This window comes from Piliocolobus tephrosceles, chromosome 11 (assembly GCF_002776525.5).
Source record: "Piliocolobus tephrosceles isolate RC106 chromosome 11, ASM277652v3, whole genome shotgun sequence".
Taxonomy (NCBI): Eukaryota; Metazoa; Chordata; class Mammalia; order Primates; family Cercopithecidae; genus Piliocolobus; species Piliocolobus tephrosceles.
This window is the reverse complement of record NC_045444.1, coordinates 124,197,170-124,223,837: the sequence shown is the minus strand read 5'-3', so window position 1 is coordinate 124,223,837 and position 26,668 is coordinate 124,197,170. Positions and strand designations below refer to the sequence as shown.

Sequence of the window (26,668 nt, the reverse complement as noted above, 5' to 3'; positions counted from 1 at the left end):
GATTACACCACTATACTCTAGCTCCAGCCCGGGTGATAGAGTGAGGTCCCATCTCAAAAAAAGAAAAAAAGAAAGTGAAAACAATCCTGAATTGGTGGTTTACATCTTCTTGTTGAAATTCTTACATGAAAAAATACAATTTGCTTGATTTGATTATTGGCAAAAAGGGTGATGTTAACAGGAATATGAGACTTATTTTGAAAATCTCTTAGGGAATAAGAAGGTTCTACTTAACAAAGGTAAATCAGAATGCACCAGTAGTGCCGTGGGTTTTACGGAAGAAACTAGAACTGATTTTCCACAGCAGTTCTTTAAGTAAGTGGGGGTGGGGAGTGGCAGCAGAGCAACCCCAGGAACAGCAAGTGGGGTTTGTTCACTGCAGACTGTGACAGATTTTTGTGATCACCACCGCTTGGGAGTTTGCCCTCTGGGATTTTATTTTTCTTTTTTGGGGGTCTAGAATCCAGCAGAAGAGCTATTCAATCTTTCTGCTGCCAAAAGAAGAAAAACATGCTGGGCCTATCACCAGATGGCCTCTGAATGGGCTAGGACTCTGCTGAGACTGGCGTAGCTATGAACACTGTTGTGCTCTATACCCCACAAGGTCTTTCCAGACAAGTGTGCAAGTAACTACAGACAGAGGAAAATATGCACAGGTGCTTTGAATCATGTGAACGGCCAAATACTAAGGTACATGATCCTTTAAAAGAATGGACATTCACAATGTTTTAGCTCCTGAGCAGCCTCTCAGGCCTCCCCGTGCTTGGAGACGAGGGCAGGTGAAGACAACCCTAACCCAAGACACTGGCTCCCTGTGGTCTGTGCTCTGCAAATAAAGCTGGTGGAAACACCACAGACAACGAGTCATGGGAGAAAAGGAGAGGGGCACAGCTGAGATCCATTTTCAATATCTGAGTAATACTCTTGCCTTGGCTCCTTAGTAGAAAGACTGCAAAGGGGTGGTCACCAGCTGGTGGTTATTTAGGGGAAGATCAGAGGTAAGATGTGAGCCTTCTGAGAGGCTTACCCTGGAAGTGTTTCCTTCTAGGAATGCTTGAAAAATATATAGCTTACACATCAAATTCTAAGCAGTAGTCATAAGGACCCTCTGGAGTCCAGCCAAGAACCAGGATTCAGGAAGCAAAGGTTCTGGATGTCCAACTGGATGTCACAGCTTCCCAAGAGCTTCAGTTCCCCAAGGTCCTGCCCACTCCCACCTATTTCCAGGACTGGTCTTTCGGCCAAGTCTAGGGATTCCCATTCCCTGACAGATCAGAAATCACCAACTAGTAGCCGGTTGGTTGGGGGCATATGCATTGGAGCCAGAAACGTGACTTTGGCCTGTGAAAGAGGGAGGGGAATGCCAAGAGGTCAAAAAGTCTGGAAGGAAACCAGGTCCCACAGTCACCCAGCAGATCCCAAGGGCCCCACTGGCCAAGCACCCAGGACAACACCAGCTACTTACTCCGATGGGCTGCATCTGAATGTGCTCCTAAGATGGGGTGTGTGTGCAAAATATTTCTGGGGGATTTCCACTAGACAGAATGGGATGATTCAGTTATCTGGACATTTTAAAAGAATTGCTTAATCTCTGACAATGAGCAAAGTGATTTTCTACTGTGCAGATACTTTGATGTTAGAATAACTGATATTACCACTTTCAGTGTGTCCTGAGGGCACACTGTCTTTCACGTACACTGCATAAATGTTCCCACTGGACAGCAGGCACTGGCATTTCTCCCACAGAAGTGCTCTTCTGAAAAGTCCTGCATCAACACCTGCACCACCAGCCAGGGAACTCCAGGGAGCCCGAGCAACTACTATGGGATGTGCCCTACCTTGGGCCTGGGAATGGCACCAGGTAGAGAACCTTATTTCCTGGGTCACAGGGGGCAGGAATTAGCTGCTGGCCGCCTGCCCTGACTAGAGAGGATGCCTAGTGCTCAGCCGGCAAGTTCCTCTGACACTAGGCAGAGGAAAAGTGTGAAGCTGCAGCACCTCCCTCTCCTAGGCCCTGAGAGGCGGGGATTAATGTGTCTCCTGGAAAAGCCCTGAGTTCCTGAGATGCCATCATTCTCTTTATCTAATCTCACCCTTCCTGCTCTGTGTGGCCCGTTAGCCAGGGGCCACCCTCAAGTCTAATGGGTGCAAAGACAAAGCAAGGCCTACATTCCTCACCTGCTGGGTCTCCGTGACAGAATCTCCGTGAATCAGAGATTCTATAAATTAAGAAAAACAAACTAAACCCAGTAGATGGCAGACAGGGGAATCTAGAGGTCTAAGGAAGCTGGCAGTTAAATCTGAGTGTTAGGCAGGCAGCAAATGAAACTAGACAGACATTTATTTTGCGTTTGATTTCACTGGTTCAAATGTCTATGTGCTGGAGTGAGCCCACTCGCCTCTCTTCAGGGCTCGTCCTCTGCAGTGCGTTAACCTGGCCGAGGACGGCATGTGCCACGGTTTTTTTTTTTTTTTTTTTTTTTGTTGAGACGGAGTCTGGCTCTGTCGCCCAGGCTGGAGTGCAGTGGCCGGATCTCAGCTCACTGCAAGCTCCGCCTCCCAGGTTTACGCCATTCTCCTGCCTCAGCCTCCCGAGTAGCTGGGACTACAGGCACCCGCCACGTCGCCCGGCTAGTTTTTTGTATTTTTTAGTAGAGATGAGGTTTCACCGTGTTAGCCAGGATGGTCTCGATCTCCTGACCTCGTGATCCGCCCGTCTCGGCCTCCCAAAGTGCTGGGATTACAGGCTTGAGCCACCGCGCCCGGCATATGCCACTGTTGACTCCTGGTCCTCCAAGGCCTAGGAGGCTCACCCCACAGGCAGGGCCTGGAGCCATAGCAAACTCAGAAGAAGGCCATAGGTACAGTCTCAGTGACATCAGACATTAGGCTGATTCCTGAGGCATCACTCCTGTCTCCCAGGACAGCAGGGTCTGATGCTCTGGTAAGTAGCTACCAGGTCACAATCACATGACCACTGCAGAAACATCAACCCCAGCTGGTCCAGGTTCCAGCCAGTTTCCTCTGGGCAGCATGTTACAATGGGCTCCCTGCCTTTTTGTTTTGATCATCCAAATCTAGCTTCAAAGGGCTCCAAAATGTCCTCGCCACATCTGGACCTGAAAGCAAGAGCTGATTTTTAAGAGTGAGATTCTCATTGCATTTGGACAAAATGAATAATGTGCCTTTCATATTTTCTTTGTATTTCTCTTCAATAGTTGCTTGACCCAACATCTTTCTGTCTGCTCTATACAATGAAAATACAAACTAAATGAGAATAGAAAAAATAATTAAAGCATTAAATTGTACAAATTACAAATCTGTTCCAAAATATACTTACATTAAATAAAATACGCATTTCAATAAGAGATCTACAGTGAATGACTATGCATTCTGGGAAGCTTCACAACATCTAGGCAGGGCCAACATTCGTGAAAGAAGCTAAGAGATTTTGCATCCAATCACAGTTTGTAGCGGGTATCTTATTGCCAATCTGCAAGTTACAAGGAACACATCATTAGCATCGCTTGTGCAGAAAACCAATTTTGTTTGGGAAAAGGGAAAGCAAGCTCTGGCCTCAATTTTGAGTTCATTACAACTTCTTAAGAATTTCACCAACAGCCTATACAGTACAAGTTCAAAAAAGTAAACATGTTAAGGTAAGCAGACAACTCTTCAGAAGCCCAAACACATTTTCTTGCTGTATTTATGTTGAATTCTCCATCTACAATGAGCAGTCATGAAGATGGTCTTCTTCAGGGCAACATGGTCACAGGACTGGGGCAATCCAGGGGACTGAGAGGGAGCATGAGGACGGGAGAGGGGGCTACCTCTTGCTGTTTCACGTTAGAGACAAACTGTAACACAGTCCATGGGCCTGCAGTCGTCCCCTTTTATCATCTGGCATAACGCTTGATGTAGTCATCCACTTTATTCCGGAAGTCCTCCTGTGGGGACAGAAAGAAGAACAGGAAGAGTGAGTGAGTGAGTGAAGCAGCGCTTCAGGGACAAGTCAGATCCATCAGCACCAAGGCCCCTGTGGTTGCCAAGGTGGTAGAAGGACTGGGACCTTGCGGACTCTGAGTGCCATTTGCCACGACCTAGGTGCCTACTGCATGCAAGACGCAGTGCTGGGTGTGCTGAGGGGGAGCATGCGGAAGGCCTGAGTGGGAGGGACCCTCAGGCGGCACCTATCCCTCCTCATTTCCAGCCCAGAAAAGTGTGGTCAAGGTCACAAAGCCAAGACTCCTTTGGCCACAATGGGTCTGAGTCACAGCTACTGCTCTCAGGAAGACCCTTGTTTCTGTATTTGTCTTGCTAGAATGATTTCCCTGGATGCTGCTACCTATTTAAAATGTGCCTGCTCTTCACAGCCCATGTACAGCCCCCCATCTCTTCTGGGCAGGATGACTACACCCCGCCCGGAAGAGAGCGGGGTGTGCCACAGAGCTCCATCCTCATGCATTGAAGTGCAGGTGGCCAGTGACCAAAGGCGGTGTGGACCTAGGAATCACCCCAGGCCAGTATGGGTGGAACAATCTCAGATCTGGGCCACTGTCAGGTTTGTCCCTGGATCTGGTATCCCCAAGGTTACGAGTAAAATCCCATGGGATCGTATGAGCCATAAGAGTGACTTGGAGCTCTTAACCCTCTCACTCCTACAACACAGCTGCTGGGTCTCAGATGTCCCCGCAGGATCACACTACTTCAGTCACATCAATGCCATGCAGCCCCCACTGCACAGGGAACACAGCACAGTTACCACAGTTCTTAGTGGGCATGAGTTCCATTTCCTTAGCTAAGCCTCAGTCCTCCTGTGAAAGCCTCAGTCTAGCCTCTTTGCTGATTCCACTGCATAATCCCGACACCTGGCAACGTGCAGGGCACACCCAGGCACTTGGTGTATACCTCGCTGCTGCCACGATGCCCTCTCGCAGGGGAGACCCTGCCTGGAGCATGGTCCTGGCCAGCTGGGCACCAGGTGCCTGCCCTCCTGCCACACCCTTAATTAGCACAGTGACCCTTTCCAGGGCCGGCAAGTTCCCAATTTGAAGCTATGGATATGGTCCCATGATTTTCTCTGGTCTCAGGGTGAGAAAGTGGAGTGCTCTGAGTCTACCCAGGTGCCTCTGCCCTGCCAACTTCTCTATTTGTCTACAGGATGGCGTTTGCAGCCTCCCACATGGGCCTTTACCCCGCAACAAAGGGGAGCTGTGCAGAAACCCTACCTGCCCTTTTACAAAACCTTCTCAAGGCCATTTCCACAGTCCCCAGAGCCAGACAATAATATCAGCTCACAAGGACCCTGCAAACGCTTACAGGATGTAAAATGAAGACCCCATAAATGCCCCTGCCTCTCCATGTTTCAGAGGACAAAAGATGCCATGTATCCATGTTTCAGAGGACAAAAGATGCCATGTACTCTTAGTTGCCCTGTTCACCTCACCCAGCATAGAGCCCAGCATCCATGCCTGCAGCAGGCCCCATGCTCCAGCCTCTGCTGGCCTCCCTCCTCCTCTCCTACTGCAAGGGACACAAAGCACAGGGCCCAAGTGAAAACCACAGACTCTGGAGCCACACAGAGGAGGATCCAAGTCCTGGGCTCTGCCTCCAATGGGCTACTCAACCATGGCGAATCTCAGCTTCTTGGCAGCTGTGACCTCAGCAGCAAAACAGGGATCATAATGGTATCCGGCCCAAGGGGCTGTTGTGAGAAACAAGTGCACTTTGTGTCAAGTGCATGGAAGCGCGCCCGGCTCCTACTATTCCATTCCTCTGACCTGCGCCAGTCATAATGGCCTCTTTTCTCTGCCCTGACCTCTGCAGCACGTTCCTGCCTCAGGGGCTTTGCACTAGCAGCCAAGGTTTTCTGGAGCGCTCCTCTCTCACCACCCGGCCCTCTGTGGCCCGCTCTCCACCTCACATGCTGTGTTTGTTCACCTATTTTTTTTTTTTCATTTTAATTTTCATCATTTTTTTTTTTTTTTTTTTTTTTTTATTGGGGTTTTCGCCTTTTTTGCCCAGGCAGGAGTGCAATGGTGCAATCTCAGTTCACTGCAACCTCCGCCTCCTGGGTTCAAGCGATTCTCCTGACTCAGTCTCCCAAGTAGCTGGAATTACAGGTGCCTGCCACCATGACTGGCTAATTTTTGTATTTTTACTAGAGACGGGGTTTCACCACGTTGGCCAGGCTGGTCTTGAACTCCTGACCTCGGGTGATCTGCCCACCTTGGCTTCCCAAAGTGCTGAGATTACAGGCGTGAGCCACCGCATCTGGCCGTGTTTGTTCGCCTATGCTCCGCCTCCTCCTGCTGGAATGTGTGCGCCACAGGGACAGGGACTGTCATTCCCAGTCATCCCGAGCACTTCGCACCTCCCCTGGCACATAAGTGGCCACCAACCAAACAGGTGATGAACGAGTGGACATAAGGAAGCGGCGCTCAACAACTGTGACTATTACTCCGCATGAAGACGTGGGTGGGGCTGCGGCACTGCTTAGGCTTCATGTGGAGGCATCACTGTTTGGAGATATTAGGTCCATTTTACTGGGGCTAAAAGTGTATCAGTTGCAAAGTCTTATTTCATACAAATCAGGAATATGAAATCTTATTTCATACAAAGAAAGGTAAAATGGAAGACATCTCTCCACCTGGAGCTATGGGAGCGCCCCTATTGCCATCACTTTCTATCTGACAAGGCTTGGTCCACAAGGGCTAGTCATCGCCAGCAACAGCAGACAGGAGTACAGCCACAAATGCCTGCGAGGGGTGGGCCAAGGGGCACATTTGTCCAGGGCTTGTCACTGCAGTACCAAGCCCAAGGCTTTGCCAGACAACACAAGCCCATCAGAGCCACTGACGGACGGCAGGGGTCAGGGACTGACTGCTCTCATGGGGAGCTGTGGGCACAGGGCTGCCTCACACCACTGTTATTTCTCTTGAGGACCCCTGTTGCCCAGCCCTCAAGACAGAGCTCGCCTCCTTGGCAGAACACCAGCCTCAGAGATGGTCTGCTCTGCCCGCCTGCTTGCACTGCACCACTCCCCGTGCCCACTGTGCCTGCCACTTGTTTTGTGAGTCTCAGCAGGATGCATGCTGGGTGGCACTTCTCTCGCCTCCCTGTCGGAGGTGCTCCTGCCCACTCTTTGGGGCCGTGGTCAGGCAGCACCTCCTGGTCTGAACTTAGGCTCAAGACTGTAGCGAGGACTTGGCTGGGCACATTTCAAACCCCCTATTCGGTAGTGGCACATAGTAGGTCTAACTAACATTAACAGAAGCCAAGGCGCTGAACATTCTGCACGATGTCTAGAACTGGATAGAGGGGTTTTAGAATGGTGTTCAAAGCTACATCAGGTCGGGTGCAGTAATCCCAGCATTTTGGGAGGCTGAGGCGGGTGAGTTGCTTGAGGCCAGGAGTTTGAGACCAGCATGGGCAACATGGTAAAACCCTGTCTCTACTACTAAGAATACAAAAATTAGCCCAGTGTGGTGGTGCACGCCCATAGTCCCGGATACTCGGGAGGCTGAGGCACAAGAATTGCTTGAACCCGGGAGATGGAGGTTGCATCTGGAGATGGAGGTGAGCCAAGATTGCACCACTGCACACTCCAGCCTGGGCAACAGACTCTGTTTCAAAAAAAAAAAGCAACTTCAGCCAAACGAACAACGGTGGCTGACCGACTGCCACAATGGCAAGGCTGCCGTAGGGAATCTGGTTCAGGTAATGGAATATGAAGTTCTACCACCAAATCCAGCCAGAACCCTTCACCTAAGCTGAGCTACCTCGGTGCCAGCCACACATGACCTGCCTCTGCAGGCTCCTGCTCCATGTGCTTTGCACTGGGCCAATGTTAAAGTCATTTCAGACCCCCTGTCCTGACAGCACTTCCCTTCCTCAAGGCTTGTATGCTTTCTTTTATCAGACAGTTAAAACCACTGCTGCCTTGCTACTCAAGCACAGTGGAAAAGTGACATTCACCGACTATAACTCTTTCAGCTTGGTTTTGTTGTATTTTTTTCTTCCCAGTGAATTTTAATATATTGTTTCTAGGTAAACTGTCTTCCCTAACAGGTGTCTTACTGGAAGACCTCAATGTGGCTCCTGAAATGAATGACTGATCATTTACGCTCTGCATTAGAAGAAAAAACCTTTTAGAAGAGGAATTGAAGATTAAAAGTAATGAATAGGGGGAGCTCTCTGAACCTTTACAAGCTCAGGGTGCTGTCCTAAAAATTAAATAAATAAATAAAAATTAAAAACAGTAATGAACAGGATCTCATTATTTTTGGGTAAAAATCACAGTCAAGTTTGTATGAATGTGTATGAGCTCAGTAAAAGGTGTGGAAGGATAAGGTGGGCCGCTGGGGGTCAGGAGGGTGCTGGTGGGTGTGACACCGTCCATTCTCCTTCTCTGTTCCTACCATTCATTTATTTATTTAAAGATGGGGTCTCACTCTGTCACCCCGGCTGGAGTGCAGTGGCACAATCTTGGCTCACTCAACTTCCTGGGCACAAGCAATACTCCCACCTTAGCCTCCTGAGTAGCTGGGACCACAGGCATATGCCACTATGTCTGGCTGATTTTTGTAAAGACAGAGTTTTGCCATGTTGCCCAGGCTGGTCTCAAACTCCTGAGCTCAAGCAATCTGCCCACCTTGGCCTCCCAAAGGTTGGGATTACAGGTGTAATCACAATGCCACCATGCTAGTGCTATACCTGTTTTAAATTACTCATACTAAATTCTACTAGGAAATCACATCAAATAAAAAGCACTTCTCAGCTGGGTGCTGGGGCTCATGCCTGTAATCTCAGCACTTTGGAAGGACAAGGCAGAAGGATCGCCTGAGGCCAACAGTTCAAGACCAGCCTGGGCAACAAAGCAAGACTCCGTCTCTACAAAAAATAAAAGTAAAAAAATTAGCTGAGTGTGGTGTCATGCATCTGTAGTCCCAGCTACTCGGGAGGCTGAAGTGGGAGGATCACTTGAGCCCCGGAGGTAGAGGCTGCAGTGAGCCACTAATACAACACTGCACTCCAGCCTGGGTTACAGAGTGAAACCTTGTCTCAAAAAACAAAACAAAACAAAACAAAACAACAACAACAACAACAAAAAAAAAACACACACCAATTCTCTCTAACCTTGGGTAAAGCATTTTCCTGAGGTTACATACATTTACTATACCATATTGTTTACAAACTGCTTTGAATTCCAGCTTTGCATCCCACCACTCTCAATTTCTCATTTATCCAATCAAGAGACAGTAGTAATCATCTTTGTGACAAGTATATTAACCTAGAATAAGCCTGTTACTGGCTCACCTTGTCCCGCAAATGATGTTCTGCAGCTTCAATATTCAGTGGATCATCAAAATTCAAAAGATCCTTAAAAAGAGAGAAACTTAAAGTAAACACTGGAAGAATTGCTTTTCTGCTGTTAAAGTCTTCTCTTCGTGGCACAGTAAGAGAAGTCTAATTAGCAAATGGCAGACCAAACTGAAGAGCTGAGAATCCCACTAAGAACTCAAGTGCTTATGATATGGAAGTATCGAACACGTGGGCATTTTTTTCAAAATGGTGACTGACAACTGACTGAAAGAAGTCAGAGATATGTTGACATGCAGTTCTACAAAGTTTGGTGAAGATGGAGTAAACTGCAATCCCATTCATTTCTGATGCTATTTGTGATAACTGGAGAATGAAAACCACTCTCATTAAGTATTTCCAAATAAAAATCCCCTTCTTTTCCATAAAAATTATCTTTTTCTTTTGTTTTGTGATTAACAGCTTTGACTTTTTGAGCCCATGGGTTCTCTTGGGGCCTTCCCTGGACTTTCCTTTCTCTGCTTCACCAAGCCTCCCATGCGGTCAGTAGGGACAACGTCTGGAACCCGAGCAAACTGCATGGTAGTGTCACTAGGCTCATGTCCCCAGACTCAGGAGAGGGTGCCAGACCCATTCTTCCCTAGAAAAGCACTGCGACGGCTATGCTCCTCAGCCCAAGAAGCACTCTGGACTTTGGACGAAGGCCACATCTTATCTTCACACTGCTCACACCTCTTGGTGAGAATCAGAGGGGCTTGTTTGGCCGGGGATGGTGGCTCATGTCTATAATCCCAGCACTCTGGGAGGCTGAGGCGGGCGGATCACCTGAGGTCAGGAGTTTGAGACCAGTTTGGCCAGCATGGTGGAACCCTGTCTCCACTAAAAATACAAAAATTAGCTGGGCATGGTGGCGCATGCCTATAATCCCCGCTACCCAGGAGGCTGAGGCAGGAGAATTGCTTGAACCCAGAGGGGGATGTTGCAGTGAGCCGAGATGGCACCACTGCACTCCAGCCTGGGCGACAGAGCAAGACTTGGTCTCAAAAACAAAAAAAAAAAAAAAGAAAAAATCAGGGGGCCTCAATCTGTCCTTATGATGAGTCATGGCTTTCCAATGCAGGCTATAGGATGGATCATTGTCAAGACAACCCTATTTCTCTTCAGGAATGACGTTAAATTTGGGGACAATGTTCCTGGAGATTAATATGGCTGTGACCATTAAAATGTTATAAAATAGCAAAGAAAAACTGTAAATCTCTATAGTCATTCACAGTTGGAAAATTAGATTCCAAGTCCTAGAAAAAGGCAAAAATGTAAAGTACATTATTAAAGACTGTATCAAACACACAAAATTTCTTATCTTCTTTACTGTATGTTAGACCTAAGATAAACGAGTTGATCAGAATAACCATTAAAGACTTAATTAGCAATTTTAATTGGCTTTTTTAGAATTTACTGAGAGCACTTAGAGATGGGAAGTTAGTGTGGCTATAGCAGATTTCTCTTCAATTTTTTTTTTTTTTTAATTTGAGATGGAATTTCGCTCTTGTTGCCCAGGCTGGAGTGCAATGGCATGATCTTGGCTCACTGCAACCTCCGCCTCCTGGATTCAAGCGATTCTCCTGCCTCAGCCTCCCAAGTAGCTGAGATTACAGGCGCCCGCCACCGTGCCTGGCTAATTTTTTGTACTTTTTTTTTTTTAGTAGCTATGAGATTTCACCATATTGTACAGGCTGGTCTCTAATTTCTGACCTCAGGTGATCTGCCGGCCTCGGTGCCTCCCAAAGTGCTGGAATCACAGATATAAGTCACCGTACCCAGCCAAAAAAATTTTTTTTAAGTTCAAGGAGTCAGTGTTTCTTTCCTCCCATTAATTCCCCTGCAGCAAGTCGCCAGGCAAAACCTACTCAGAGCCAAGGAACCTGGGACAGACATGCTGGGCTCCAGAAAAAATCATCACGGTGGCTGATGACAATGACGGCATGTGGGCCCCTAGAAGTGCCTGAGTTCACACCTGTTCTCTTTGGCTCTCTCAATCAGATCTAGAGATGCCAAGGCTCAATATTACAATGGAGCACAATGGCCAGACAGATTTCAAATTAGACTCCAGAAATAAAACTTTATTCACTTCAATGAAAAAGCCAAAGACAGAAGCAGAACAAAGTGGCTGAGACCAGCAGAAACTGTCAAGTCCAGGTCTCCATCAGGTATGGCCTCCCACGGAGATTCAGGGAGATCCTGAAATCACTGGAAGTGCTTGGTTTCTCTGCTTGTGTGATAGACATTCACCAGCTAACATCAGACAGAAAGACAAAAGGTAGGCAGGGACTCAGTTTACTTTGAGGCTCTGCTTTTGCTGAAGATAAGAACACTGTGCCCTCAGATGATGGGACAAGGAAGAGCAGACCTGCCCCTAGTTTAACTGAGTCCTGCAGGTGCCTCTGCTGTAGGCAACAGCCAGTGACCCACATGACACCGGCTAGGAGGATGCTCCTAAAACAGCCCCCTGGCCTGGGTGGACTATCCAAGATCATAGAGGCACCCTTAGGTTTTATCAAAGTAGCAAAAACTTTTTTTTCACAAACAGATCTCTGAAGCTTCTTTCTTTAAAAGCACCTTTATGAATTAAAAAGTAAAAATTCAAAGGAATGTATAATATTGTATAAAGAAAATCCAACCAACAGCTTTCAGCTGAGTCCATTTAGCCTCTTCCTGCACTAGGGCCATTGTCTGAGAAATGCTATTTCCTGAGAACAGCAAACTTCAGCAGCTCATCACTGACAAGAAGACAACAACTCTGAGGTTCCGGACTCGTGAAAAAACCTTCAAGGCTGGGTAACCACAACATCACCCACCCCAACCAGGACACCTGGGAGGTGACAGGGCCACTCCTTGGGCTGGCTAGTGTAGCCACAGGCACAGACGTGGACTGGGCCAAGTGACCCCAGGGTAACAGCCACCCTGCTGGAAGGGGCTAAGGCAAGTGGAACCAACCTCATCCCCTAGAAACTGGGGTCAACCACCTCAGCAGGGCAGAAGTGAGACTGCTGTAGCCCCTGCCCCAGACAACCTCCCCATGTGTCAATCCAAAGGCCCCTCATTCCCCACCTCACTGTTCTACTTCTGACTCATAAAACAGAAACAGAAAAAAAACTATTTGCATGGGGGGTTATTTTTTCATTTATTATTTTTTTTAGAGACAGGTCTTGCTATGTTGCCCAGGCTGGTCTTGAACTCATAGGCTCAAGTGATCTGCCTGCCTCCGTCTCCCAACGTGCTAGGATTACAGGTGTGAGCCACCATGCCCAGCAAGCATGTTTTTGGGGGGTTTTTGTGTGTATCTGTCTGTTTTTGAGGCAGATCTCTGCCACCCAGGCTGGAGTACAGTGGTACAATCTCAGCTCACTGCAACCTCTGCCTCCCGGGCTCAAGCAATTCTTCCACCTCAGCCTTCCAAGTAGCTGGGACTACAGACGTGTGACACTATGCCCAACTAATTTTTCTATTTTTTGTAGAGACCGGTTTTGTTACATTGCCCAGGCTGGTCTCAAACTCCTGAGCTCTAGTGGGGATCCGCCCAAAGTGCTAGGATTACAGGCGTGAGCCACTGTGCCCACTCCACATTTCATTTTTTAACATGGTTTTGTGTTAACGTTAATGTAATATCTAAAACCAGCAACAAGGAAATGGAGAAAAATTGGGATTTTGATCACTGTACTTACAGTAAACAAAGAGTTCAATCCCCAAACGACATCCTGAAATAAAAAAGAAAACAGAAAACAAGTTTCAGGCCATTGTGCACCTGTATGCATGCGTAAACCCATGATCAAGAAATATGCATTGTACTGTACCAAAACCTGTCTTCAGCATGGCTTGTTTTTCTCAAGATAGAAAATTAAAATAACTTGTCTTCAAGTGTAACAACAAACTCTGGAAAATTCAAAGAGGTGAGCAGTCTCCAATAGTGAATATAAAATCAAAGACAGCATCAGCTGCCCTCCCAGTCACACCTGACAGGCCTAATCCTGCACGACAGGGCCCGCAGGCCAGTGTCTGCACAGGGGCTCTACCTTGAATCACCTCTTAGCTGTTACCACCAAATATGGTTCTGACTTCTAAAAAGTCACCTTCAAAATAAAGTCTGTTGTTTTTACATCTACTGCCCCTTGCGGTTGTAGATAAGTTAATTACACCTTATCCTATTAAGTTTTCTTAATGATTTTGCGTTAGTTATTTAAAGAATAATGGAAGATTCACAATTCAAGGATCAGAGATTTTCATTAAATAAAACTGAAAGCCAGAGTTGTTCTATCTGTACTGACTTGCCATCTGTGAATCACAAATTCATTCTCCATTTTCCTCTTCATCAACTCAAGAGTTTCGTCCTTTTTAGGCCTATTCTCACGCTCCTCCCCTACTCTTTGCTAGTTGGTAATTTTATTTGCCCTTCTCTGTTTTCTCTAGTCCATCAATCCATCCACCCACCCATCCCTGACCTTCCGATGTGAGCCAGGCCTAGGGTTGGAGTGTGGGTCAAGGTGAGCCCTCAGCCTGAGGAAGGGGGATGGACAGGTGGGCAGGTCAGCAGGCCAGCACTGTTCACGAGACGTATTCCCCAGAGCACCCACCCCGGGAGGAGAGGCTCCAGAGGCAATGACAGCCATCTGAGCCCCAGGGGAGCAGGAGTCTGCCAGGGAGAGGGCTGGAGGAGAGGGCCACCTTCCAGGTAGAGACACGGCCTGCAGAGGGAAAGTTTTGAGAGGGAAGGACATTTCTAGAGCGTGGGGAGAGGCTAAGAAAAGGGTGTGGGTTGCCCATGGTGGCAGAGACTACAACTTGGAGGAGCTGGGTCAGGACTGCATGCAGTCTGCAGTGTTCCCTGATGCAGGGCCAGGGCCAAAAGCCCCTTCCTGTGCTGTTCCCCTAGGGTCCCTGCTTGGTGTTAGGTACCCAACACCTGACAGTCTTCTCTGGCCATAGGGAGTAGTCTGCACATCAACTTGCTGCTCTTTCTCCAACACCTAGTGGCCAGAAGAGCTCAAGACATTCCTGTTGCATGAATGGTGGCCATGAGGTTTCCTATGTGGCGAGTGGTTTGGCGGTGAAGCCTGCAGTTTGGGCTCCTATTTCTGGTTCTAGAATGGTGCCTGGCAAAGCCAACAAGGATGCTCATCCGGCCCAAACTGACTGAGGTCAGTGACTGGCTAAGTAGCCCAGGCAGCAGGGAGAAGAGGAGGCAGGCTGTGTCTGGCCATTGGTGTGGATGTGACAGGCAAGGACATGTGCTGCTTTCTCAGGAGGCTGGCTACTGCAGGGAGAGGACCACAGGGACAACTTATGATCAAGGCACAGACTCTACCTTTAATGTTCTTGTGGGAGCCCAGCCAGTGCCATCAATCGAATGTTCTCTCAGTAAACTGAAAAAGACAAACACACAGTGGTTAGTGAGGAGCAGCCACAGGTGCCTGCACGCTGCCGACTAGTCCTCTTGGTCCATGTTTTGTCTTTATGCCATGCAGGAGAACTACTTTTTATTAAACCCATCTTTTCCTCTGTGGCTTCTCAGTTTCCTCTTGCTGAGGAAGGCATTTCTACCTCCAAGGTCATATACATATTCAAGTATAACGTCTTGTGTTATGTTTGTCTATTTGTTGCAATACTTGACATGGAAGTTTTAGGCAGAGGAAAAGCATGTTTAAAACAACACACAAAGAACATCTGTCAATTTAATGTTCAGAAAATGACAATGGTGGCTGGGTATGGTGGCTTATGCCTGTAATCCCAGCATTCTGGGAGGCCGAGGTAAGGTGGGAGGATCGCTTGGGTCCAGGAGTTTGAAACCAGCCTGGGCAACACAGTGATACCCTGTCTCTACTAAAAATTAAAAATTAGCCAGGCATAGTAGTACACGCCTGTAGTCCCAAAGGCGGGAGGACTGCTTGAGTCCAGGAGTTCAAGGCTGCAGTGAGCTGTGATGGCGCCCCTGTACTCCAGCCTGGGAATAGTGTGAGGCCCTGTCTCCAAAAGGAAAAAAAAAAAAGAAAAGAAAATGACAATGGCAACAAAATGACAAGATGACAACAGGAGTAACTGAAGCTTAGAGCTTATTATGTGTATGTCAGGCACAATCCTAGGTGCTGTGCCATTAAATTCACTTAATGCCTATAACCACCCGTGAAGGAAGGATCACTGTTTCCCTGTCTTATACAGGAGGAAACCAAGGCACAGAGAAGACAGGCCCAAGGGCACATGCCTCATGAACAGTGTTGTTCTTCCAACCCAGGCAGCTCACGGGCACCAACATTCTGAAACACTGTTGATGCAGGTTAACAACAATGGGAGCTCTGAGCGTATGACATTTTAATAACTGGGTTTTTTTTTTTTTTTAAGTTCAAAAGAAAATGCTTGAGAATAAAAGATTAATGCACAATTCTGAATATAAATCACTCCTTAGGTGAGGGGCCCATGCTCAGGGAAGGCACACCAGGATTCAGAGGTCCAGAGGCCCCATTTCTGAAGCTGGTACCTGAGAGTCCCGGTCCTGACTGTCTATCAGCTGTAAGGCACACCATACACTCTCATGGAAATGATCATTCCAGTGCTCACTTCCGCAGCACATATGCTCAAACTGGGATGATACAGAGAAGATTAGCATTTTCACAATAATCTCAAAAAGTAAAAAAAAAATTTAAATAATTTTAAAAAGATTAAATGATCATTCCATACTTTGAAAAAGTATAATTTATTGCCAAACTTCCTTCTGGAGATAAAATTACTTTTGCATTTGTTGAATTATTATGCTGTGGCTTTGATCTGTCCATAAAATATCAGGCTGTAGAGGCTATAATTGTTACCTCTGATAAACTTTTTTGAATTAGAGCATGTTGAAATTCACAAAAGTCAATTTAGATCAGGAGAAAAATATGTAGAGTTTGAATCAAAGCTATAATCTTAATTGTCTATGAAGAGCAGTTAAAAAAAACAGATAACTAACCTTAAATTGACCATTAAAATTTACTTTTGCCTTAAAAAGAAAAAACGAAGGCTGGGCGTGGTGGCTCAAGCCTGTAATCCCAGCACTTTGGGAGGCCGAGACAGGTGGATCATGAGGTCAGGAGATCGAGACCATCCTGGGTAACACAGTGAAACCCCGTCTCTACTAAAAAAATACAAAAAAATAGCCAGGCGAGGTGGCGGGCGCCTGTAGTCCCAGCTACTCAGGAGGCTGAGGCAGGAGAATGGCGTGAACCTGGGAGGCTGAGCTTGCAGTAAGCTGAGATCCGGCCACTGCACTCCAGCCTGGGCGACAGAGCAAGACTCCGTCTCAAAAAAAAAAAGAAAAAAGGAAAACTCAAATCACATACCCTACCAACTGGGTGGATGTCTTTCTACCCGATAGAGGTACTGCTGACCTGTGGATGTGAATCATCAACTTCTGAATAACTTTTTTGGGAATCAAGTCAAATCCTAGTGGCTATATTTTGTTACTAGAGTGTAAGAATTATTTCTGATCTAGCTAATCATTTTCTTATATAGATCTTACTGCAACCTTCAGTTATATATTTGTCATTTATTTGTTGAATGCCTGTTTCATCCATAAAAGAGGGAATTCTAATTCTTCTGCCAGTGCCTAAGTTCAATCAACATTAGCTGAATGAAGGAGAAGGAAGCTCACCCTGAGTTTTGCTGTCAATAGCACAGCCAGAGCAGGAGGGCTTTGCATCTGGCCGGGGTAGGGAATGGGTAGGCAAGGCCGGCCTCAGCATGTGGTGGCCACTGGTCTGGGCAGCAGTGAGGCCCATCAGGGATGCAGTGCCCCCAGTCACTGAGGAAGTTCTAGCCTGGCCTCACAGAGGACAGTCCCAGCAACAGCTCAGGAGACAGAGACACTCGGCTGTCAGAGATGTCATTAAGCAAGGAGACAGAGGACACCCCAGGAACTGTAATAGAAGCTTAGGCTCTAGGAGAAGCTTTGATTGAGCTCTTGACCTAGGCCCTCCAATCCCACAGACATGGAGCCTCTGACCTTGTGTCAGAGCAGGGGAAGGGTCCCTGCTAGGACAACAAGGTGGAGCCAGGGCAAATCTCTCTAAAAGAGGAAGGTGCTCCTGTGTGCCAGAAATGAAAGGCCCGTGGAGCACCAGGCATCCATCAGTCCTGCTGTGGGAAGGGCCTGATTAGCTGCTGTCCAGTGGTCACCACAAACCAGAGGTGTGGCTGGGCTTTTCTTTCCCTTTATTCAGGACACACCATAAAGCTGCCACTGGACACTGTCTGCTTTTCACTAACAAGGTGGTCCCTGTACATCAATCTGACACATTATTTCCTTAGATTAAATCCCTAGAAGTGCAGCGGACAAGTCCAAGGGTACATACGAGTTAACGGTAGTCTACATGGCTGAAGGGCCAATGAAAGGTGTGCAAATATACACACCCTCCAACGAGAGAGCCTGCTCGCTCTCTGTCACACACTCCCCGCCCCACCATCAAGTATCTACCTTTGTGCCTGCCAATCTGATAAGTGGTAAGCCACACCTCATGGTTTTCTGCACCTTTCTCTGGTTACCGATGAAAGTGAACATCTCCTCAGATATTTACTGCCCACTTTTATTTCTCCTTTTATGAATCACCTGTTTGTAGCCAATGCCACATTTTTCCCGAGGAAGTATCCATCTTTTTTTAATGAATAGTAAGGACTATTTACATACCAAGGATTTTAATCCAGTTGATCATTTCTCCTTCTATTTTGTGTTTTTAATTTTTATGTGGTCAAATCTGACAATCTTTTTCCTTAAGATGTCTGGCTTTTATATCAGGATACCATCTGTTTATCTTTATCAGGCTTTGCTAATCATCTGATTTCCCAGAAGATGGCAAAAAGGACAAGAGAGCTTCCTATTCTGCACCCAATTCTGAATAAGGCAGGGGCAAGACAGGTAAGTAGAGTATGGCCCCCCAGAAAGTAAGCCAGGTATCCTCACAAGCACAGGAGGAAGCGGGGCAGTGGGGGCCTGGGCCAAACTCATTTATAACCTGCAACTAAAGATGGTGGAATTTTAACATTTCAATACTCAAAGGACAGATACTTCAAAGAGAAGATGCTTTTTTAAAAAAGGTACGCCTGGTAAAATGTATTTTTAACTATCTATGAAAAATGAGTCTGATACTGAAGAAAGGGAGCAGTATATACAACAATGAAAGGGGCAAATGGGCACTAACTGTACTTGTGAAGAGAAAGGCATCCTGAGGTAAGATTTCCAGCAGCCACAGTTTACACATTTCCTTTCAAAGGTGATTAGTGTTTACTAAGGAGAGAGAAACGAAAGAAAAGAGATACGGAGGTTGAGCATGAGAACTGACTTAGGCCACTAATTGCATTTCATGTCAAAAGTAGGAGAAATGTGCTAAGAAAACACTTTGTGCCTACTTTCCAAGCTGGCTAAGTGTGAGGCACATACGGGTCAAATACCTAGCCTAAAGTCCCACAGCTGCCCCGGGCGGCGGGGTGGGGGCAGCAAGCTGGACTCAGGTCCAGGTGGTCTGATATCAAAGCCCCTGCAATCAACCTCGCTGCCTTAAAGTGATGAAAGGGACAAAGCGCAAAAAAAAAAATAAAGCCCAAACGTGAAACTTACTTTAAAAACCAACCAATCCACCCATACATCTTTTCCAGCAGCCTTAGGAGGAGAAATCACTGATCCCTGATGTTCTGCCCAGGCCAGGGATCAGGGACACAAGTCACAGCGGACACGAAGCTCTGAGAGGCTGGCTGCCCTAAGTGCCCTGACACCTATTAGGACCATTTTGGTAGAGAGAAGGCAGCTTAAATACAATTGCCCAAGGTTGTCTTAAGCCTGCTATCTACATTTGTTCTCCTGGGTATCTATCGTTAATCATATTTTCTCATCTTAGCTAAAATCAGCCACATGGAGGGAATGTGGTCTCTCATTTAAATAGAGGGGAACAAGGCAAGGGACCCCAAGGGTCCATCCTGGGCAAGCAAGGAGGCCGCACTATGAACTTGGTAGGGCTGTGGCCCCCAGAGGGCCATGAGAGGACCCTGGTCTAGAGGCAGAAGGCAGGGTAGGGTTTGGGAGCAGGCAGGCAACCACAGCTACTTGAGCTGAGTCCAAGCCCGTCCTAATCTTGGGCATGCCTCAAAATCCTCTCTCAGAGGAGACAACATGGTTAAAAGCCCAATGCTCACACGTGACACTCACGAATGTAGAAGAAAGAAAAGACAAGAAACTTACCTCAGACATATTTCCCCTGTCTCTGTGATGTTGGGGTGCCAGATCTTGGTCAGGCATTTCACTTTGGGAGGCTGCAACACAGAGAGAATGAGAGATCACGCTGACAGTCTCTGCAAATCACATATCCAGGCCAGAGCCTTACCACATACCCTATCTAGACGCTTGTTTCATGGCTTACTCAGCGTGCAGTTTGACTCGCTGAGCATGTGTTCAACCTTGAATAGTGGCTCACCTCACCCACGAGGCACGTGTTGATGGGCTGCGTCCACAAGGGCTAGTCTCAGCAGCAAAGTCTACCCCATGGGCTTCTGAGCACCTCTCTACGAGCCCCAAATGTCCTGCCAGCTGACAGTGCTGGTGACTGGACCTCTGTCACCTCCCACACCCCCTGGGTTTGGGACTGCAGGTATCCACAGTGCACTCTAGGGAATCGTTCTGCATCCTCTGGGCCCAAATCCAACCAGAAGCCCCAGATTCCTTTGCACTACAAGTTACTATGGCTGAAAGTTACTGCTCCTTGCAAGAACAGCCTGTTCCCTTTGCTGGATTTTTCTGAAGATGCTACTATCACATACATTTGCCTAGATGAAAGCCCTAGTCCACTTAATATTTAAAGGAGAGAAAGAGAATGAAAATGAATTTGTGGGGATAAAGTTCTTTTAAGATTTTTCTAGGTCAGGCACTGTGGCTCACTTAGGGAGGCCACCTAAGAGAAGAAAATATAATTAATGCCCAGGAGAAAAAAATCTCAGCACTTTGGGAGGTTGAGGTGGGAGGATCGCTTGAGGCCAAGGGTTTGATATCAGCCAGGGCAATATAGCAAGACTCTGTCTCTCCAGGAAAAAAAAAAAAGAGCTGGGCATGGTAGCTCCTGCTTGTAGTCCCAGCTACTCAGGAGGCTGAGGTGGGAGAATCACTTGAGCTCAGAAGTTGTAGGCTACAGTGAGCTATGATCGCACCATTGTACTCCAGCCTGGGTGACAGAGTGAGACCCTGCCTCCAAATCAGAAAACCAGAAAACCAAACCAAACCAAACCAAACAGATGTCTCTGTTACAAAGGCAATCCATACTCAAGAGAAAAGGACAACAGAAATGAAAAGAAATACGTAAATATATAATACATTATGCTGTCTTTCACTTTTGCTTTTTATGTAAGAATATATACACTCCATCAAAATGCTACCCAGAAATTATGTGACACCTGAAGTACATGTATTTATGCCTCTTTTCTAGGCCACACACATAGTGTGCATGCAGCATACTCATTTTTCTTTACAGAACAAAGCTGTGCTACGTATGTTTTCGTTATTTCTGCCATCGTTTCAGACGGTGTCCTGCCTTCCACGGTACACCTGCCCGAGTTTAACAAGCACTTCCCTACCTCTGGGCCCTCAGGTTGCTTCCTCTTCTCCCAACCGCGCTCTATCAATGCAGGGTTCATCCTGGATGAAATGTTTCCTCAGGATGAAGCCCAGCAAGAGGATCTGCTGGTCAGAAACCCTAGCTTCTGACACACTGCTCATGTTCTTCAGAAGACGTGACACCCACCACCCCTACAACCTGCAGCGAGGGAGAGGGCCGCTTCTCCAGGACTTCCCACAGCTAGGTCCCCTTGGTTAACATGCAGAAGTGTCAAATCACAGGATCTCATCAGAAAGGTCATCTCAAAAAGGAATCAACTCTTTGTGAAATGGGTAACATTTTCCCTGGTATCCTCTGCTATTAATTTTTATTTATGATGTTTTCTGAGGAGGTTATTTTTGTAATCAAAGTTTTATCTTTGATGCCATACTTAGAAAATACTTCACCATCCAAATATCCTCTTTAACTTTCTAGTAAACTTTTATAGTTTCATCTTTTTATTTACTTGTATAAAGCAAAAATACTTTTTTGACACTCTAATGAGCATTGTTTCTAATTTCAAAATACCACAAAATCAGTAGATTCCAAAAAACTGATTAAACTGACTGTAAATCCACGTGTCTGAGGACAAAGAATTTAGGTTCAGAATGAGTTTAAATAAATTTCACATTGTGCTTTTCTACAAATAAATGGGAATGTATTTAATAGAAAGGAGCAACTGCATCTTTCCCTTCCACTGAGGCATTTGGGCTGCAGAGGGAAGGTCAGACTGCCATGAGGGGCAGGGCTGTGTGCCCCCGCCTGGGTCACTGGATGGTGGCAGTCTAGTGCTAGGCTGAGTCACCAACTCTGTTTTTGCAGGAACCTAGAAAATTGGCAAACTCACTCTCCCTCCCAAGCAGGTGCCCCTTCTGTGGAGGCCCTCACACATGACCACCCAGCCTGGTGCTACCACATCTCCCAAAGGCTTGGGGGTATTCGCCCTTCCTCCTGTCCCCTTCACACCTTCCATGGTTTGATGTTAACACAGGTACCTACTTTTGTCAACTGTCCTCTTAACTGTGGTTCCAGAACAGAGGGCAAAACTCTGCACCTGGCTTCTCACACACATACTTTCCAAACTGAATTAGGCCCCTAGCCCCTTCCCCCAAACCCCAGTGGCCCACAGCTGGACAAACAATGCCCAGCCCTCCCACATTTCCCCTCAGTGCTTGGCATGGCCACCATCACTCACCCTGCCAGGAGTCTAATGTATGACAAATCTGGCCTTTCAAACCAATAGAGAACTGGGTTATTTGGTGGCCCACTGGCCACCCATTTGGAAAAACACAGTGTTCCAGAAGCATTAAAATTAAACATAAAAGAGAATTATAGGAGGACTGGAAGAAAATGTAGATGACCATCTTGGGGTCTGAAGGCTGCTTTAAGCATTTCATAACATACAAAACTCAAGCAATGAAACAAAAAAACAAAACTTGTAAAGATGGCAAATGCAAAACAAAGAATTTATAGCATAGCTAAAAAACCTAAGAAAAAAGTTTCACATACTTTGCATGTAAGGACTCTAGTAAACCTAGAAGAAAAACAAATATCCCCAATGGAAACATGGGCAAAAGACATAATAGCAGCTCATAACAAATATAAACAGCTAATTAGTGGGAAATATTATTCAGCATCTGACTTAAGAAATGAAAATGCAATTGCTTGAACCCGAGAGACAGAGGTTACAGTGAGCTGAGACTGGGCCACTGGACTCCAGCCTGGGGGACAGAGCAAGACTCTGTCTCAAAAAAAAAAAAAAAAAAAAAAGACAACCGGATATTAAATGAGATACCATTTCCTCCCAAAATGGCAACAACAACAACAAAAAGGCAAACATTCTACCTTGGTAAGTGTTTAGGGAAAGGGAATTTTCAAACACTGATGGTGAGGATGCCAACTGACATTCCTCTTTGGAAGGTAATTTAATAGGATTTATCCAGAACCTTAAAATGGAGCATCAATTACTCAATACCAACAATGCCATGTCTAGGAACTGATCCAGAGGAAAGAGGCGGAAGACATTAAGATGCATGCCCCAGACTTACCTCACAGCCCTATTTATTCTGGGGCAGCAGACCACAGCCTACAGACCAAATCCAGGCTGGGACTGTTTTCACATGGTCAAAGACTGGTTTTCACATTTCTAAAAGGTTGTTGAAAAAACAAAAAAGAATATGGGACAGAGACCATATATGGTCCACAGAGCCTAAAATATTTATTGCTTAGCCCTTTACAGAAAGTCTACTTTATACTACAAAAGGTTGGTCAGCCAGTGACCAATGATAAAGGACTAGTTTAAATGACACATCATACAAGGAAGTACTCTTATTAACGATGATGCAGTCGTGCATTGACTGACATGAATGTGTACGTCCATCATATTATGATGGGAAAGCCCTGAGTTACCAGACTATGTGTAGCATCACCCCACTGGTATGTGGGATTTATACTGTCTGCAACAGACATTAGAGAGTCATGGTGATCATCTCTGGGTGGAGAGATTACGGGTGATTATTATTCTATTTTTGCATGGCCGTGTTGTCTCAATTCCCTACAAAGTCTGATAATTTCATACGAAGAAGGTGAGTGGGAGTTCAGGTGTCACTTGTGGTCATCATCACTGCTATTCAACAAGTGTCTCTGGTTCTCCTCCTCCAGGGCCCACGGCAGCACTGGCCTTCCTTGGTCCCTCCGGGCTGGCCATGGTCATGTTATCTGATTTGGCCAACAACATGTGAGGAGACGTGGTGTCTTCACTTCCAGGAGGAAACCAGAGCCAAGAACAAAGAGTAGTAATCCTTTCTCCTGCTGCAGCACATAGCTTCCTCCAACCAGTCCTGACTGACACACCTGTGGGCTGTGTGACACCACAGGCCAGCTAGGGTCTGGGCTAAGGCTCTCTCCTCCTCCAAGACATCCCCAGGCCACGTCATGTGCTCCTCCTCCGGGCATCCCCACCAGCCTGAGGAATAGCCGTCGCCCACATCACCATCTGGGCTCCTCATTATCATGTCAGCGTCTGTCTCCCCAGAGACTGAAATTCTTAAAAGGCCACCAAGTTCCCATCCTTGGCCCTCCAGTGTCTGACATGGAGCCTGGCACAATGTAGGAGCTCACTCAATGTCTCTACATCCGTTTGGCCAGTTTCTAAATTGACAAATTACGAGGCAAGCTTTAGGCTGGGAGTTAAACTTCAGAGGCAAAGGGACAAAAACACAAAAAAATTTGAATTTTAGCTGCTGGGATATTGGGTGGGGTGCGGGATTCCAAATAGACATTTTTCTTTTAAAAATTTATTCTGAAATAACGATCGACTTTATTAAAGGTTTTCCACATTCACAGTCTTAACAGACCTTCACTGCAGGAACTATAACTCTTAGGAAAAAAGTCCTTATGAAGTACAGAAATTGTGTCAAGTCAGTCATGGCAATGAAGCAGATGCACTCTGAGAAGCCGCAGCGCACCCCTAGGCTCCGCACTGGCCGACACTGTGTCCGCTCTCACTGACCCACATGGCGCCTTCAGAGTGTGCCCTCACACTCTGTCCTGAATGCCTGTGCCTATGTGATCTCCCTATGCTGGTTGAATTATTTCATCTCTTTTCTACACTGTTAAGTTTGTGGGGGGCAGAGAGAGGGGCAACCACTGAACAATCTGTGTTTTTTGCCTAGCATGACAGGCTACACATTGGAAATAGTGTGGGCAAGATGGCTGGCACTCCCTCAGGGCTCACAGCCCAGTGGGAAAGAGATGCTCGGGAGAGTCTGTAAACAATGATTCATTATAAACATGGCAAATGCAACTACTTTTGTGTTCAACCAAGTACTGCACCCTAATGATCTTCTGGAGGGTCCCTGATGGGGACACCAGTGATATACGCTGGCCCCTAAGGAAGTTGCCCCACGCGTGCCTGAATGAGAGGCAGACAGGAAGAAAACATGAGAAAGGGACAGGAGGCCGGGTGCAGTGGCTCACGCCTACAATCCCAGCACTATGGGAGGCCAAGGCTGGCAGATCACTCGAGGTCAGGAGTTCAACACCAACCCAGCCAACATGGTGAAACCCCATCTCTACTAAAACTACAAAAATTAGCTGGGCGTAGTGGTGGACACCTGTAATCCCAGCTACTCGGGAGGCTGAGGCAGGACAATCGCTTGAATCCAGGAGGTGGAGGTTGCAGTGAGCCGAGATCACGCCACTGCACTCCAGCTTGGGTGACAAGAGCGAAACTCTGCCTCATAAAAAAAAAAAAAAAAAAAAAGGCTGGTGGGACAGGAAGGAAAGGCTGGGGAGAAGGAGAGGAAAGGACCCTACAGAAGCAGAGTAGGAACATGGTTCATGCAGAGCCACCAGCTGCTCTCGGTACTTCTGGGTTTGAGAACATGGGGTTTTATTCCTGATGAAATCTGACCAGCCCATCATATACGAAACTTCCAAAAGAGACAGCAGTGGAAATAGAAAAATGTAAGATCATCATTACAGAGCTAAAGGTCAAACACAGCACACCAAACTTCAGAAAGGCTGCACAGGATGATGTTTTCCCATGGGGACTGGTAGTGAGGAACGGGGGGCAGGGCTGAGGAATAGCAGGTCTGAGAGAAGGACAGGAAAATCACTGGGAAAATTAAAACCTTATCCTCCACCTCAACCTCTGTGCCAGTCTCAAACTAATAAGGGAAACAAGTCTTCAAGGCTCAGTGGCTTTCAAGTCATTCTTTATTCCATTTTCCTTCCTATTTCTTGAAGCCACAAATGGGACAAGACAGTATGACAAACATTTTCTCACTACCTGGTGTGGTAGGAAGGGCACATGCTTAAAAGCTGGGCAGCCCTGGACATGAAGTGACTTCAACAATTCAGCTGTCTCCATTGGCAAAGCTAATATTTTTAACTTTAGCTTTCAGAACCCTAACTTCCTAATGTATAAAGATATCAATGTTAAGATCATCCACTGACAGAAGGCTAGTGCAGGAGAACTGCTTGAACCCAGGAGGAGGAGGAGGATCGCTTGAATCCAGGAGGTGAAGGTTGCAGTGAGCTGAGATCACACCACTGCACTCCAGATCCGTCTCAGATAACAAACTAAACCAACCAACCAACCAACCAACCACCCACCCACCCACCCACCCACAGAACTATCAGAAGAATGGAATAACGTAAAGTGAGTGAAGACACCTGGCACACAGAGACTCTCAATCACGCCCATTCCTTACCTGGCATTTTCTCTTAGTTTACTTTCTTCCTATAGTGAAAACAAGGAGCTCTGCTACTAGATGATGCCAGATATACCTGAAACAATGGTTCTCTGATGCCTCATGACTTATCTGGAAAGTTTATCAGCTTACACTTAACTCCCTGCTATGACATCCAGAACGGTATGTCGTAAGTATTTACAGGCAAATCTAAATATAGAATTTTAGATACTGTATGCCTGCTTGTTTCCAGAAACCATCAAAGAGTCCCCAAATTCTAAACATCTGTACTGAAACCAAGCCTCTGAAACCACCTCGCACTGGACACGGTGCAGTGCTCCGTCACCAGGTTTCTCAGTGTGGTTTGGGAAGAATGGAAAGTCTCAGCAGGTGGTGGATGGACAAAGACTGGAAATGTGTATTTTCCTGTCTTTGTCTACAAATTAAAAAATTACTTGGACTGCCTACTCTTCCCCATCCCCAAAAATTACATTTCAA

At 46.6% G+C, this 26,668-nt stretch overlaps 1 protein-coding gene and 1 non-coding gene across 6 annotated transcripts in view; one reads left to right on the top strand and one right to left on the bottom strand.

The window, feature by feature from the left end:
- Window positions 1-3,182: 3,182 nt before the first annotated feature.
- Window positions 3,183-26,668, bottom strand: part of UBE2F (ubiquitin conjugating enzyme E2 F (putative)) — a 75,774-nt gene continuing 52,288 nt past the window's right edge. For 4 of the 5 annotated variants that reach the window (XM_023228790.2, XM_023228792.2, XM_023228794.2 and 1 more), the window contains 5 exons: window positions 19,574-19,644; window positions 14,681-14,738; window positions 13,044-13,076; window positions 9,319-9,381; window positions 3,184-3,947 (listed from right to left, as the gene is read on the bottom strand). In XM_023228790.2, coding sequence (XP_023084558.1) covers window positions 3,897-3,947; window positions 9,319-9,381; window positions 13,044-13,076; window positions 14,681-14,738; window positions 19,574-19,644 — 276 coding nt within the window. In that variant the 3' untranslated portion in view covers window positions 3,184-3,896. Of the gene's footprint in view, window positions 3,948-9,318; window positions 9,382-13,043; window positions 13,077-14,680; window positions 14,739-19,573; window positions 19,645-26,668 lie in introns of all 5 variants that reach the window. The other variant, XM_023228793.2, reaches the window with a different exon arrangement.
- LOC111553791 lies at window positions 15,920-16,021 on the top strand. Its single transcript, XR_002735059.1, has one exon. It is a non-coding gene; the product is annotated as a U6 spliceosomal RNA (small nuclear RNA).